The 17222-nt window shown below is 40.8% G+C and overlaps 1 protein-coding gene across 4 annotated transcripts in view; it reads left to right on the plus strand.

The window, feature by feature from the left end:
- Positions 1–17222, plus strand: part of CD58 (CD58 molecule) — a 57997-nt gene that overhangs the window by 9538 nt on the left and 31237 nt on the right. For all 4 annotated transcript variants that reach the window (XM_032249625.1, XM_032249627.1, XM_032249628.1 and 1 more), the window contains exon 2: positions 16809–17102. In XM_032249625.1, the coding sequence (XP_032105516.1) occupies positions 16809–17102 (294 nt within the window). The remainder of the gene's footprint in view (positions 1–16808; positions 17103–17222) is intronic.

Genomic DNA, 17222 nt, shown 5'->3' on the forward strand with positions numbered 1-17222 from the left:
TGGGATTACAGGCACGCGCCACCATGCCCAGCTAATTTTTTGTATTTTTAGTAGAGACGGGGTTTCACCATGATGACCAGGATGGTCTCGATCTCTTGACCTCGTGATCCACCCGCCTCGGCCTCCCAAAGTGCTGGGATTACAGGCTTGAGCCACCGCGCCCAGCCCCCTTTTTTTTCTTAATTTAGCAAAGATAATCCAAGTTAAAATAGTGTTGTGTGCTCCTATAGGAAAGCTAGGCCAGTGTTATAACAGAGTGTAAATAATAGCCGCTAGGAAGTAAGCACATGCTCTGTGTCAGGAGCTGTGCTTCAGATTTGAGATGTTTTTATTTAATTTTCACACTAATATTACTACATAGGGAACATTTAATAGGAGAACAAAGCTTAGGTGGGTTTAGTAATGTGTCTAAGTTCACACAGCTAGTAAGTGGCAGAGTGAACTTGAACTTTGATTCTGTCTGAATCAAAACCTATTCCCTTGTATGCTGTTATATCCCCAGGCTGAGATGCTCCAAGCAACTTTTTGAAGTTGAGTACTAGTGATTTCTTACTTATGACATGTGTACATTGTCCAGGGAAATTCTGCTAAAACAAGTGAAGTTATATAGGTCAACGCAATTACCAGTCATGCAAAATTGTATTTAATATCGTAATTTGTAATGGTGCAAGGGGCTTCTTTGGGACATAGAATTTGCAATGGGAATTTATTGACATATTTATTATTAACATTTTATCATATTTACATTCTAGATACCCACGTTTCATTCCTAGAGACTTTTGCATAATCCCAATAACATTATAATATCTATAAAAATTAACACTAATCCTTTAAATCACCTAACTTTTACCCATATTTGAATTTCCCCAATTATCACAAGAACGTCTTTTGTTAAGAACCCAAATCTAATCAAGTTTCACTCATTGTATTTGTTGCTGTGAGAATCTTTCAGAAGTTTTAAAAGAGGCTTAGAATCTCTTTTTAAGAACCAGACTGAAGAATTTATTTTATTGACCTCCTTGTCACTCTAACATTTCTTTAGGAAACACAGGCTTTGAGGGTAGGTATTGATTTCTCTGTTTAAAAGTAGAAACTTTTTCTACATAAATCAGACCTTCTTTGTGTAAGTTTACTGTCTTTTGGTTTCTTCTCATGCTGTTTCTTCACAAATGCCTAAGCCTTTCTAAAGCTTTACTTGAGGGGTGGCCAGAAGAAGCTTTTACTTAAGGACACAGTCCCTTAAATTCAGCCATGACAAATCTCACCTTTCATCTCAGAGTTGTAAGTGAAACTAGGATGCAACAGTTTCCCTCTTCTCAGACAAGTGCAGGTTTGAATATAAAGCATGTCTGTAAGATACAGAGACTATCCCTAGAAAAGGAGGGAAAACATTTTAGCAGTTCCTCTTTGGAGTTCCTCAATGCCCACCCACCAGCCTCCAAGGAAAACGCTTTCTGGTTACTTTATAGTTTCTGGTGACCTTTGCTTACTCTACAGTGTTCCCCAAAATGTCTGTTGAGATTGGTGCCTGAATTTCCATTGGGCTCACCGGTCTGTAGTTTCTCGGACATTTTCTTCATATGCCAGTTAAGAACTAGAAGAAAATTGAGGTTTAACATACACATTCAGAAAATAAGAATCAGTGTAATAAGAAAGTAATAAGGCTGTGCCATCATAAACTACTTGCAGTAGAGTTTCCCAGCAATGAACTGAGTACCTAGAAAATAACAAGGATTTTCAAGGAATTCTAGTGAAATACCTTGAATCAGACTTTGGATTTAAAAAAACTTAACAGTCTTAATCGATCTAGTAATAAACTGATTCCCCAAAGCATGCTGTGGATCTCAGCTGTATCCCGTGATGAGAACAGTCAAAGGCAAATGTGGCCTTTGAGCATGGTGGGACCTGAGTGTCTGGGAAGGACAGGCTAAAGAAGTGCTTTCAAATAGAAATATAACATGAAACATGTAATTAATTGTTACAAATTAATAATGTATTTTAGTTAACCTGATATAGCCATCATATTTTCAACATATATTAGGCTGGTGCAAAAGTTGTTTCTGCTTTTTTAGTGGCAAACACGGCAGTTACTTTTGCACCAACTAATAGTTAATACAAAACATGTTAATGAGAGATTTTGTGTTCCACTTTTTAATGCCAGGCCTTCAGAATCCGGTGTGTCTTTTAGCTCAGAACACATCTCAGTTTGTACTAACCACATTTTAGGTGCTCACTAGCCACTTGTGGCTGATAGCTACTGTGTTGGATTGCACAGGTCCAAAGGGAAACATCTTAAGAAAGGAGAAGGAGGATAAGCGCAAGAACAAGAATTAAAAAGGAAACTATTTTAGCATAATATTAGAAGGAAAGTGTAGAAAGACGATTTAGAAAACCAACGTCCTCATTCTCGATGGACTGGAGGAGGAGGCAGATTGACAACTGAGGGCAAGGTCTGGGAAGTTCTGGCCTTGGGCACCAGGGACTTATGACCGTTGGGAGACAGGTGGCCGCAGTTTCAGTATGAAGTAGATGGGGGCAGGGAAGCCGTGGTAGTGTGGCTGAAATCAGTAAATCTCTGCCATAAGGAAATAGAGAAGTCACTCACTAGGACTGCCTAAGGGTGGAATCGACCAGGAAGAAAGAGGAATGGCACCAGCCAAGGCATCGGATGTTCTGGCCAGCAGGACAGGCTCTGGGGCCGACTGCCTGTGTCTGCACACCAGCCCCACCCCTTGCTAGCTAAGTGACTGTGGTCAGCTGACTCTCTCAGTCCATTTCCTCATCTGTAGCCTGGTGCTTCTGACTCTGTGATCTTTTCTATCAGCCAAGGGTCCAGCAGACGGAACCAACTTATTTTGATAGGCATGTTCTCAAGAAATAACTCATTTCTCACTCTTGCCCCAGATATTCTTTGGCTCACTCCCCTGCTTTTCTGGGCTCTGCTCAGATACCAACTTAGGGCCACCTGCTACGCCTTGCAGCTCCTCTCCTTAACAGCACTCCTCAGCCCCCATACTCTGCTTTGTTTTTCTCTGTAGCACTTAACACATACAGCATAAAAGAGCTTTATCTTTTCATTTATTGTGTTCTTCCCTCTACTGAAAAATAGACTCCGAGAGGGCTGGGATTTTGTCTGTTTGGTTCATTGCTGTGTCCTGCCTGCCGATAGGCAGGACTCCATAAACCTTTGATGAACAAATAAATAAATGGTAAGAACTATCTCGTTGAGGATTCAATGAGTTAGTATACAAACAGTTCTTGAAACAAGTGTTTGTCACATAGTAAGCCTGCAGTGAACCTTAGCATTGCTGCTCCTATTAAATATTATTACTGGGGGAGAGCTGGCCTAGGGCTCTGTGGATTGGACTTACTAAGCACTAGGCAAGAGACACAACCGTATGAAACTTGCTTGAGTTAAACAAAACAGTGTTACTCCTCTTTATTATCCCCCATGCCTGGTAAGCACATTTTCTGCTCCCAAAATGTGAGACGAATGTGAGAATATTTATGGCCTTAATATGACAGATTATTTGATGTAATTACTAACCTCGCCATCTTAGGCGATTGGCTGCCCCTCAATGCTATAAATGCACATAAGGGTGTATAGATAGAGATGTTGCTTCCCAGATTGCTATACACCCTGATACTGCAAGTAAGCATTAACTGAAAGCATGCTGTGATGTGAAGATGAAATGCAGCGGGGTGGGGGGACCAAGGCTGTGCTCAGTGGCCCATATCCGGAGGAGAAACCCGTCTGCTCACTTGGGAACAAAAATGTCCCAAGACCCTACCGTCTCTGGGCTTGCAAGAGCCTTTAACTGAATCACCATTATGATGTCATATATTCAGAGGGAAATACCAACATTTATATATTCAGGTACTGAAACTTTTAGGGGAATTTTTCTTTCTTTTTTTTTTTTTTTGTCAAATGAATTTTTACGTTAACTGCTAAAAACTACAGGCAATGTGAGCCTTAAAATATTTTGGAGAGAGAGAGAAGTATCTTAAAATTACATTGTTTGTTTCTAAGAACAAACTCAAAATTGAGTGATTAGCTTGTCTCTAAGGTATGACATTGGCTCAGCACAGTGGCTCATGCCTGTAATCCCAGCACTTCAGGAGGCCCAGGCAGGAGGATCACTTGAGCCCACAGGTTTGAGATCAGCCTGGGCAACATAATGAGATCTTGTCTCTACAGAAAATATAAAAATTAGCTGGGCGTGGTGACAGGCAACTGCAGTTCCAGCTACTTGGGAGGCTGAGGCAGGAGGATCACTTGAGGCCAGGAGGTTGAAGTTGCAGTCAGCCATGATTGCACTACTGCACACCAACCTCAGTGACAGAATGAGACCCTGTCTCCAAAAAGAAAAAAGGAAGGAAGGGAGGGAGGGAGGGAAGGAGGGAAGGGAGGGAGAGAAAGAGAGAAAGAAAAAAGAAAAAGAAAAGAAATGGCATCAGTGAATCTCCTCAAACAACAGACAGGCTGTTAAGTTTGATTGGGGCTGACATCCATGAGTAGGTACAAGTTTATCTGTTGTGATGCTCTGCTTCCTATAACGCTTAGTAGGTAAAACCTATTTAAACTTGGGAAGGAACATCTTAAAAGAAACAGCTGTGGAGTTGGGAACGGAGAGCCACAGGTCCTCCCATCCTGCTTTGGTGGTGAGGCAGAGCGCGGGGCCGAACGCAGTGTTTTGGTTGAATGTGAGGGCCCCATAGCCATCTTATTTTTAGCTCCGCTTAAACTTCTTTCTCCACCTCTCCTTACCAAGTCCTGGTTCTTCAGCCAGCAATTTGGGATCTCACAAAGCGCAGGGTTTGGTATGACTGACAAATTTTGCTATTCTGTCAGGAAGCCTTATCTTTTGAACTACATTTAAGTTGTATTTTAATCATTTTAATTAATTCATTCAACAGATGTTTATTGAACGTCCATATGCCGGACATATGGGGGTACGGCAAAAAACAGGAAAAGCTTTGTCCTCATTCTCATGGGGCTCTCCTGGCTGGGGGTTACCCCTAAGCTCAGATTTGAATTAGTTGCCAACTTGTAAGAACAGGAATTTTCACACATGTGAATATCTGGATTTTCTTGAAAAATTAGAAGCCCTGGGAATGGTGGGCTCCTGTTTCCACATGTCCGCATGGGCATGAGCTGAGGGGCCCCTCCCTGTAGGCTCACTGGTGCTGAAGTCCTCACCAGTCCCTTCTGACTCACCCTTCTGGTATCTCCTCTGTGGGTGGAATTGCCAGTCTTAGTCTAATGCATCATTGCCACTGTCACCTAAGGTGCTCCTGGTTGTGTTTCTTCGTGACCCCTTTGTTTGCTCCTTGTTTTCCTTTTTTTGTTCCTGTTCTGGCTTTTTCTTCCTGTGCTGGGCGCTTGCTCCCTGAGGCCCTTTTCAGCTCTAACATTCAATGATTTGGAGACCACAGAGGTTAGTGTCTCACCTGTAAGTTTAGAGGTGTGCTTGACTCAGTTTTCTCTTCTGCAAAATAGGCTTAGAAATAAAATCTGTTTAATATGTTTTTAGGATTCAGTGAGTACCTATTTTTTTTTTTTTCTGAGATGGAGTCTTGCTCTGTCACCCAGGCTGGAGTGCAGTGGCACAATCTTGGTTCCACCTCCTGGGTTCAAGCAATTCTCCTGCCTCAGCTTTCCGAGTAACTGGGATTATAGGCACATTCCACCATGCCTGGCTAATTTTGTATTTTTAGTAGAGACAGGGTTTTACCATGTTGGCCAGGCTGGTCTTGAACACCTGACCTCCAGTGATCCACCTGTCTCAGCCTCCCAGAGTGCTCGGATTACAGGTGTGAGCCACTACTCCTGACTGTGAGTACCTATTGATAGAGCTCTTGTACCAGTGCCTGGCACAGAACCAGGACCAGGCAAGTGTTAGATTAAGTAAAATAAATACCAGTCAATCTGAATCTCAGGACCTGAGAAAAATTTGCAGAGGAATTTGTGCTGGGGGTTGAGAGTTCCTTTTCATTAACCCATAGTTACAGTGACCATATTTTCTAAATAAAAAATCAGGACACTTCATCTGTAAAACTTGGGTTCCAGGTACAACTTGAGGCCATACAAAAAGAACTATAAAAACTGAGGTGTTGATGTTTTGTGGAAACACTACAACAGAATATTTGAAATTAGACCTGTTTTTAGATATATGATGACTCTATACATATAGTGCTGATTAGGTATTAGGTACCCCCATATCTTTATTTAAGAAAGGACTATTCAAGATTCTTCAAAACAAAAGAACCTTCAAAAAATATCTGGCTTGCATAGAAAATCTGTTTAGGTGATCACTGATAAAATTTTTTTCCTCCCTCCATCTCTCTTTGCTTTTAAACAGCAAAAACTCACCACATGCCCAGTGCTCACCCAGTTAATTCAGACAGTGTGAATACCTTGATGTTGACCTAACTCATTAAAAGAAGAAGAAAGCCCTTTGAGAGTGTATTCCATGTCAACCAGTATAAAAAGACTCAATTTTATTCAAACCTCAAAACAATCTTTTGTGGTAGGCATTATGATTTCTACTTTACAGCTGAGGAGATCTAGTATGGGGAGGCCTTTGGGAGTTCACCCTGGGCCCTGCTGGTTTCAAAATCTGGGCACTCTCTGTCCTACATCCAGGTATGGTTAGTTAGCATCCCTATGGTACCTTTTCTGAACACTCAGTGGTATCAGCAAAGCAACAAACTCACTGTCGACTCCTTTCCTTTGCTCCTATTTGTGTATTCATTCATTCATTCATTCATGGTTTGTGACCTTTGAGAAAAAATTCACTCCCCTTTCTTCTATTGTTCTTTTTTCATTAGAAATTATCTTAGCAACTTACTTTAGCATTAGTCTTCGAAGTGCAACAGAAAATACTTACTGTAGGAAGGATATAATAGACATACCTTTGCACACAAAGTAGAGGTAGATATTAGCTTAAGAGTTCTTAACAATATCTTCTCTTGGTTGAATAATTCTAGTTTTTAAAAAATTTTTATATAGTTTTTATATTACAGTAGTAATATGAGATTTGTCTTCAAAAGTAACATATTTTTCAATGGGACCTGTATTAAGTAATAAATTGAAATCTCACCATTACCACAATATCTAAAGTAACGGTGGTTACTTTAAAAGCAACCACTGTTAATCATTTAGGGTGTTTCTTTCCAGTCTAAAAAAAAGAGCAAGTGAGGATGCATGTACACATGTATTCATGTCTTTTTATAGTTAAATATATATATATATATATATATATATATATATATATATTTTTTTTTTTTTGGTAGAGGTAGGGTCTCACTGTGTTGCCCAGTCTGGCATCAAACTCCTGGGCTCAAGTGATCCTTCCACTTTGGCCTCCCAAAGTGCTAGGATTGTAGGCATGAGCCACTACATTTGGCCTCTTTATCGTTTTTAAAAAGAGGAATATTCTGCATGTATATTTCTATAGCTTTTTATTTTAATATTAATAAATTTTCCAAATTCCCAATAATAAAAGGAGAATAAATCTATCCTTTTCCTTTTTTAAAATAGCCACATAGTAATCCATGGCATAATTCTAAGTTATTTAACTATTACACTAGATTATTTTTTACTAGGATAGATAACTTTAAAATGAATATCATTATGCATATCTCTTTATGTAGGTTGTACTATTGCTTTATTTGTTACATCCTGAATAAATATCACCCAGATCCCAATATTCAGTGAAACCACGGGTTCTTTTAGAGCAAAAGCAAAAATAAATTGTGTGCATGGGGTTTTGTATGTGTGTTTAATTCTGCTTACATTTGAATTTTCTTCCATCTTTTTTCTACTATCTAAGTAATATCACTAGTGCCTTTTATTCAGTTAAGTCTCCACATTGACTCTTATCTTGGAGTTATGATGCCATCTTCCTCCTGGCTTTTCTTCTTCTTCCCAGGCTTCTCTCGGTCTCCGTAGCCAGTGTATTTCCCTCCAGCCATGCTTTAAGGCACAGGTCCAAGCTGCCTTTTCCCACTTCATGCGCTCTCCCTAGGTGGCGGTCCTAATGGCCTCCACTGGAGCCACTACATATGTGATGATTTCCAAATCTGCATCCTTTCCTGTGAATCCCAGACCCGTGTACTTTGCAGCTACTGGGCATCTTTGCTTGGATGTCTCACAGACCCCTCACACTTAGTGCCAAACTGAAAGCATGACGTTCCAGCCAAGACCTGGTCTTCCTGCTGTGTTTCCTTTCTTAGGGAAAGACACCACAACCCACGTAGGAGGAAGCAAGAGCTCTGGTTCATCCTGGCGCTCCTGGCACCTCCCCTCCTCCTCCTTTACCCCATACGCTGTCAGTCATCTAGTCGTCCCAATTTTACCTCCCTGACATCTCTTGAACCACTTTCCCTAGCACCATGTTGCCTTTTACCGGGCTGAGGTTGCTGTCTGATGGATGTCTTGCTATCTAGCCTTACCCTTCCCTTCAATCCTCCACACCACAGCCAGAAAAGATACACACTTTTATTATGTAAACATTTAGAACCTTTGTATGGAAGATATTCATTTAGTAAATTTAATAGGCCAAGCCTGTATTTGAAAACAACTGTAATACATATAAGGAACCTTTAAATTTTGATAAGAAAAAGACAAGCAATCTAATACAAAAAAAAATAGTAAAGGATATGAAAAGACATTTCTTAGAAAAAGAAATCCAAATCAACAAACACAAGAGATACTTAAATTTCTAAAGATTGGGAAAATGCAAATTCAAATAACAATGAACTGTCACTGTCTGTCCAAAAGTTAAACATAAAAAAAAAAAAACACCTAATGCTGGCAGGAGTCCAAGGAAAGGACAACTCAGGCATTACTGATGGAAATGTAAATTGCAAAAGTGTTTTTTATCGACAATGCAGCAACTTCTATTAAAATAAAAAATCTATTTACCCTTTGATGTAGCGACTCCCAGCTCCACTCCACTCCACTCTCACGTAAATATGAAACCATAAATACATCAGGACGTATATACAGGATAGTTATTACAGTGTAATTGCAATAGACAATACTAGGCACAAAAGGAGTGTTCATCATTGGTGGTCAGCAGATTGATTATGGTTCCCTCATGTCCTGGAATATTATGGAGTTATTAAAAAGAAAAAGTATAGCTATACCAGTTGATTTCAAGGGGCTTTTATGAGATATTAAGAAAGGCAGGATGTAGAAAAGTGTGCATAAGACCATTTTGTTAGCAACGGCAAACCCCTCTGCCACACCTCATTTTATTGAGTTTCACTTTATTGCACTTCACAGATAATGTGCTTTTTACGAATTGAAGGTTTGTGACAACCCAGGTTTAAGCAAGTCTGTCGGTGCCTGACTTTGTGTTTTGTCTGTCTGCTACATTCTGATAATTCCTACAATATTTCAAGCTTTTTAAAAATTATTGTATCTGTTATGCTGACCTGTGATCAGTGATCTTTGATGTTACTGTTGCCATTGTTTTGGGGTGCCATGAACTGTGCCCATATAAGATGGTGAACTTAATGGATAAATGCTATGTGTTCTGACTGCTCCACTGACTGGCTCTTCCCCCCATCTTTCTCCTTCTCCTCTGGACTCCCTGTCTCCTGAAACAATGATGCTGAAATTAGATCAGTTTAGTGACCCTGCAATGGCTTCTAAGTCCTCTAGGGAAAGGAAGAGTTGCACTGTCTCTCATTTTAAATTAAAAACTAGAAATGATTAAGTGTAGTGAGCAAGGCATGTGAAAAGCCACGACAGGTGGCTGGGCACGGTGGCTCATGCCTGTAATCCCAGCACTTTGAGAGGCCAAGGCACGTGGATCACCTGAGGTCAGGAGTTTGAGACCAGCCTGATCAACATGGCGAAACCTCATCTCTACTAAAAATACAAAAATTTGGATGTGGTGGCAGGCACCTGTAATCCCAGCTGCTTGGGAGGCTGAGACAGGAGAATCGCTTGAACCTGAAAGGCGGATGTTGCAGTGAGCCAAGATGGCTCTATTGCACTCCAGCCTACTCTACAAGAGTAAAACTCCATCTCAAAAAAAAAAAAAAAAAAGCCATGATGGGCTGAAAACTAGGCCTTTTATGCCAAAGAGTTAGCAAGGTTGAAAACTAGGCCTTTTATGCCAAAGAGTTAGCGAGGTTGTGAATTCAAAGGAAGAGTTCTTGAAGGAAATTAAAAGTGCTACTCCAGTGAACACACAAATGGTAAGAAAGTAAAACAGCATTATTGCAGACATGGAGAAGGTTCAGGTAGTCCACTTAGAAGATCAAACCAGCTACAGCATTCCCTTAATCCAAAGCATAATCCAGAGCAAGACCCTAACTCTTCAGTTCCATGAAGGCCGAGAGAGGTGAGGAAGCTGCCGGAGAAAAGTTTGAAGCTATCAGAGATTGGTTCATGAGATCTTAGGAAAGAAGCCATCTCCACTACATAAAAGTACAAAGTAAAGCAGCAAGTGCTGATGTAGAAGCTGCACAAATTATCCGGCAGATCTAAGATTACGGATGCAGGACACATGAAACATCAGATTTTCAATGTAGGCAAAACAACCTTCTATTGGAAGAAGATGCCACCTGGGACTTTCATAGCTATGGAGGAGAAGTCTGCTTTGGGCTTGGACGGACAGGCTGACACTCTCAGTGTGGGCTGATGCAGCCGACGACTTTAAGTTGAAGCCAGTGCTCATTTACCACTCTGGAAATCCTAGGGCCCTTAAGAATTAGGCTAAATGTATTCTGCCTGTGATCTATAAAACGAAACAACAGAGGCTGGAAGACAGCACATCTGTTTACAGCATAGTCTACTGAATATTGTAAGCCCACTGTTAATACCTCCTGTTTAGAAAAAAAGATTGATTTCAGTATATAATTGCTTATTAACAGTGCACCAAATCACCCAAAAGCTCTGATGGAGATGTACAAGGAGATGAGTGTTGTTTTTATGCCTGCTAATACAACATCCATTCTGCAGTGTGTGGATCAAGGAGCAATTTTGCCTTTCAAGTCTTACTATGTAAGAAATACATTTTGTAAGGCTGTGGCTGCCATAGGTGATGATTCTTCTGATGCACCTGAGCAAAGGAAGTTGAAAACCTCCTGAAAGGACTCACAATTCTAGATGTCATTAAGAACATTTGTGGTTCATGGTTGGAGATCACAATAGCAACATTAACAGAAATTTGGAAGAATTTGATTCCAGTCCTCATGGATGACTTTGAAGGATGGAAATAGCACGGAAAATAGAAGTGAAGCCTGAATATGTGACTCAGTTGCTGCAATCTCATGATAAAAATGGAACTCATGAGGAGTTGCTTCTTATGGATGAGAGAAGAAAGTGGTTTCTTCATAATGGCATCTATACTCCTGATGAAGATGCTGTGAACATTGTTTAAATGACGAAGGATTAAGAGCATTACATAAATTTAGTTGATAAAGCAGCAGCAAGATTTGAGGAGATTTACTCTAATTTTGAAAGAGTTTTACTGTGAGTAAAATGCTATCAAACCAGCATCGCATGCTAGTGAGAGATATTTTGTGAAAGGAAGGGTCCATTGATGCAGCAAACTTCATCACTGTCTTCTTTTAAGAAATTGCCACAACCATCGCAGCCTTCAGCAGCCAACACCCTGATCAGTCCGCAGCCGTCAACATCAAGGCAAGACCTTCCACCAGCAAAAATATTAGGACTTGCTGAAGGCTCAAGTGATTGTTAACATGGTTTTAAAAAATCAATAAAGTATCTTTTAATTAAGATATGAACATCGTGTTTTTAGACATAGTGTTATTGAGCATTTGAATAGACCGTAGCATAGTGTAAACATACCATTCGTATGCCCTGGAGAACCAGAAAATGTGTGTGACTGACTTTACTCTGATATTCACATGATTGCTGTTGTCTGGAGATAGGCCTGTATATATGCATCATATGTGATATATGTTTGTCTCTGTTTGACTATATGAGCGGGGAGAAAAATACCGAAAGATGTATTCTGATTTGTTAATGTAGATGATAGAGCTGGAGATTGTTATGGGGTTAAAAAAGGGGGTGAGACACCCAGATAAGAAGACTGAAAAATACTTATATGATCATTTTTCATTAGTATAAAGTTGTATGTATGTGTCTATGTATAATTTATGTTTTTAAATACATTTTTTTCAAGAAAGAGTTTCTCTTATTTTGTCATCACCCTGTTTATAACTCTTCTGTGGCTTTCTTAACTTCAATACCAGAATTGTGTTTGTCTGATGGTCTGCAAGGGCTGGCTCTGCTTGTATAGGCAGCCCAGCTCATGCTACTTTTCTCTTGGCATTACTCCTTCTGCTTCAAAGTCTTCATAATTGTTCTCTTGATGGGGACCAGCCCCGCTCTCCTGGGCATAGTTAACTGCTGCTTGTGCCCTAGAACTTCTTTTAAGGAAAGGAGCTGCCTTCCCTAACCCCTTGTTGCTTTCCTAAGTAAATATTCTTATTGACATCTGATGCTTTAACTTAGCAGCAGTTATAGTTGCAGTTGGGTATTGTCTGATTATTTGTGTAAATTCTGCCTCCCCTAATAGTATGCCATTCTAAGAAGGAAGGGACTGTGTCTGTCTTGTTCTCAAGGATCTTGCTTAGAATAGATGCCCAATGAATATTTCCTGAATGACTGAATAAATGAATCCCATCCTGAATGTGGGACCATGTTGTTCTGAAAGGGGCACTGACCAAGGAGTCAGACGATGTGTATTCTGCTCATTGTGCTGCCATAAACTTGCCGAGAGACATGGAGCAAGATAACGTGCCTCTTGGAGCCTGCTTCCCCACCTGTAAAATGGGGTTAACAACACCTACTGCATATAGATGTGGAGAGGGATAAAAAGGGACACAAGATGATGTGAACGTATAACCAGAGAGATTAAGCATTCAATAAAATCGCCTTTTATTTTTCTTGGTGTCTTCTCACTTCACCAGTGAAATGGGAGTAATCTGACTAAATAATTTTTAGAGTTTCTTCCAATTTAAAATTATAGTTGATTCTTGAACAACATGGCATTTAGGGGCACCAACCCCTTGGGCAATCAAAAATTTATGTATAACTCTCAACTTCGAAAATCTTAACTGCAAATAGCCTACCAGAAGCCTTACCAATAACATAAACAACACATATTTTCCACGTTATATGCATTATATATTGTATTCTTACACTAAAGTAAATTAGAAAAAAGAACTTATTAAGAAGAGCATAAGGTGTAGAAGAATGAAACTGGATCTTCATCTTTCACCTTATATAAAAATCAACTCGAGATGGATCAAAGACTTAAATCTAAGACCTGAAGCCATAAACATTCTAGAAGGTAACAGCAGAAAAACTCTTGTAGCCTTTGGCTTAGGCAAAAGGGTTATGACCAAGAACCCAAAAATGAATGCAACAAAAACAAAGATAAATAGATGGGACTTAATTAAATTAAAAAGCTTCTGCACAGGAGTAGAGACAATCAGCAGAGTAAACACACAACCCACAATGTGGGAGAAGATATTCACAAACTATGCATCTGACAAAGAACTAATATCCAGAATCTACAAGGAACTCAAACAAATCAGCAAAAAAAGCACACAATCCCATCAAAAAGTGGGCTAAAGACATGAATAGACAAATCTCACAAGAAGGTATACAAATGGCCAACAAACATATGAAAAAATGCTCAACATCACTAATGATCAAGGAAATGCAAATCAAAACCACAATGTGATACCCCCTTACTCCTGCAAGAATGGCCATAACTAAAAAATAAAAAGTAACAGATGTTGGCATGGATGTGGTGAAAAGGGAACACTTTTACACCATTGGTGGGAATGTAAAGTAGTACAACCACTGTGGAGATTTCTTAAAGAACTAAAAGTAGAACTACCATTTGATTCAGCCATCCCACTACTACGTATCTACCCAGAGGAAAAGAAGTAATTTTATGAAAAAGACACTTGCACACAACATCTTTATAGTGGCACAACTTGCAATTACAAAACTATGGAATCAGCATAAATGCCCATCAATCAATGAGTGGAAAAAGGAAATGTGGTGTGTGTATATATATATATCATGGAATATGCCATAAAAACGAACAAAATAATGGCATTCACAGCTACCTGGATGGAATTGGAGACTGTCATTCTACATGAAGTTACTCTGGAAGGGAAAACCAAACACATGTTCTCACTTACAAGTGGGAGCTAAGCTATGTGGACACAGAGACATAAGAATGATCCAATAAACTTTGGGAACTTGGAGGGAAGGCTGGGACAGGGATGAGGGATAAAAGACTACACATTGGGTACAATGTATACTACTCGGGTGAGGGGTGCACCAAAATCTCAGACGTCACATCTAAATAACTTTATCCACACAAAAAAAGAACTTATCCATGTAACCAAACATAATCTTTTCCCCCAGAACTATTGAGATAATAGTAATAAAATAAAAATTAAGAAGAAAAAAGAAAAGCATAAGGAAGAGAATATATTTACTAAGTGAAAGTGGATCATCAAATTATCCTCATTATCTTGGTGTTAAAGCAGGCTAAGGGGGAGGAGGGGTTGGCCTTGCTGTCTCAGCGATGGCAGAGACAAAAGAAAATTTACATCTAAGTGGACCCATGCAGCTCAAACCTGTGTTGTTCAAAGGGTCAACTGCACTTTGATTTCTTCTGAGCTGCAGTCTCCGCTTTCTGTACCCTCACTTCCCTCCACCACGAGCTCCATTCCTGATACTTTCTTCCACTGTTCTCAAGCCCAGGAAGCATCAGCTGTCCCTGGGAAAGACAAAAGCCATCTTCATGCCGCCAGGGTATGGCAGCTTATCTCATACCTACTCTTTCACCACCACCCCACCCTCCGTCACTCATTGTTTCATTCACATTTATAAGGCATTTTTGCGCCTCCACTATTGTATGTGGTAGACTTTCATCCCTCAAATTCGGTTCTTTTTTGTGTGCCTTCCCACATACTCTGTTGAGTGGGTGAAATAATGCATAATCATCAAAGCAACGGAAAGATGCTGGCGTGTTTTTGAGGGTAGTCCCCCTTAATTAAGGGAGCTAGGTTCTAAAAAGTCCTTGCAAATAAACAAATGGGTGATATGTGCTTCTTCTCTGAAATGACTAACGCAGCTGTCTCCAACTGGCCATTCAGTGTTCTTGATTTCTCCCGTATTCGTTCAGTTACCTAATTGCTACTAGGCAAAAACTTCAGTCAAATTTTAATTAATCTTTAATGTTAACTTAGAATAGCTGCAGTTTTTTGTTTGCTTGCTTGTTGAGACAGGTCTCACTGTCACCCAGGCTGGACTGCAGTGGCACAATCGCAGCTCGCTGCAATCTCTGCCTCACGGGTTCAAGTGATCCTCCTCAGCCTCAGCCTCCCAAGTAGCTGGGACCACAGGTGTGTGCGACCATGCCCAGCTAATTTTTTGTAAAGATGGGGCTTTGCCATTTTACCCAGGTTGGTCTTGAACTCCTGAACTCAAGCGATCTGCCTACCTTGGCCTCCCTCCCAAAGTGCTGGGATTACAGGCATGAACCTCAGTGCCTAGCTGCTGCTGTTCTCTCTTAACAAGAGTCAAGTCTTAGAACAAGATGCCTTTAAACCCACTTTGGGGTATCAAAAATACCTCAGTCTTGTGGTTCTAATAAATGTTTAACAACTAGTCTCGTTGGAGGGGGAGGGGAGGTTCTGATGTGAAGCATTAGTCAGTTTCTGTGCTGTAACCAGGCGTCCCCTAATAGGTCTGGGCAGAGATGCTAACAGTTGGCTCATGAGGGCAGGTGAGCCTAGCTCCAACACACCACTGTACCCAGTCCCCGGTTCTTAATCTTTATCACACCCCCAACTCGCTTCCCAGCCATTGTTTCTGATCTCAGTTAATGACACCTCTCAGTCAGCCAAGAAGGAGACCTAACAGTCCCATGCACTTCCCCCACCCTCATCACTGAATCCTTGGACTTCTCTCTCCAGCATCTCCTGAGTCTGTCCCCTTGTCCGTCCCCACCACAAACACCCTGGTCTGGTCTGCTCTGTTTATGGCCTTCATTGCCACAGCATCGACTTTCATTCCGATTTCCCTGCCCCCGTGCTGGCCCCTGCCAGCCGCTCTCTACGCTAAAGACAGTCCGCTGCTGACACTTAAATTATGTTAGATTAGTCTTGGTAAAAACCTTCCTGTAGCTTCCTCTCCATTTGGATCAGTCCAAAGCCTTCGCATTCCTTACTTTACCACACAGAGGCTACGGGCTGGCCTTGGTCTGCCTTGTTCCTCCACAGCCACCTCTCGCCCTCCTCGTTCTAGCCGCTAGGTATCACGCGTGTTCCCTCAAGCATACCAAGCTCTTTCTCGATTCAGGGCCTTCGTTTGGAGGTGCTGCGGCCTAACTGCCTTTCATCCTTCAGTGATTTGCACGTTGTGTCAGTTCCAGCATGACTTCTTGGGGAGGCCCTAGACCAGGCAGCTCCCCTTGTGCAGCCGCTGGTGTAGGTCCTGCTCCCTGTCTTCTCCACAAGTGGGGCTCCTGGAGGGCCTGGAACAACCCCGTATTCCCAGCATGGCCCATAGTACCTGGCACAGGGTTGGTGCTTTGTGAATGTTGAGTCCATTTCTTGGATTTAGGTAGGTCCCAGTTTTCTATGAAAGAGAAAGCTCTGCATAGTCAAACGTTCTTACTTCCTGTGCTTTGTGTCAGCAGTTTGTCGGCTTAGCACAAAAACTACCTGATGAATAATTTCTGCCACTAGTCATGTTGTCTTTTCTAAACATATTTTTTCCCTCCTAGGTTTCATCAGCTGTGGTTCCCAACGAGTTTATGGCATTGTACATGAGAAGGTAACTTTCAGCATAGCAAGCAATGTGCCTTTAAACGAGATCCTGTGGAAAAAACAGAAGGATAAAGTTGCAGAATGGGAAAATTCTGAATTAAGAGCTTTCTCACCTTTCACGAATAGGATTTCTTTAGACCCTGTGTCAGGTGACCTCACTATCTTCAACTTAACATCATCCGATGAAGACAAGTATGAAATGGAATCGCCAAATATTACCGGCACCAAGACGTTCTCTCTTTATGTGCTTGGTGAGTATTCCATAAGTTGATTTGTTTAAAATGACAAATTTCCATGTATTTAGTCTGTTTTCAGAGACTAATACAAATGAATGGTCTAGGAGAAATAAAATAACTTGATGTTACCTGTTG

The sequence above is a fragment of the Sapajus apella genome, unplaced genomic scaffold, assembly GCF_009761245.1.
Source record: "Sapajus apella isolate SASKATOON/1434 unplaced genomic scaffold, GSC_monkey_1.0 scaffold69, whole genome shotgun sequence".
In the NCBI taxonomy this organism is placed as follows: domain Eukaryota; kingdom Metazoa; phylum Chordata; class Mammalia; order Primates; family Cebidae; genus Sapajus; species Sapajus apella.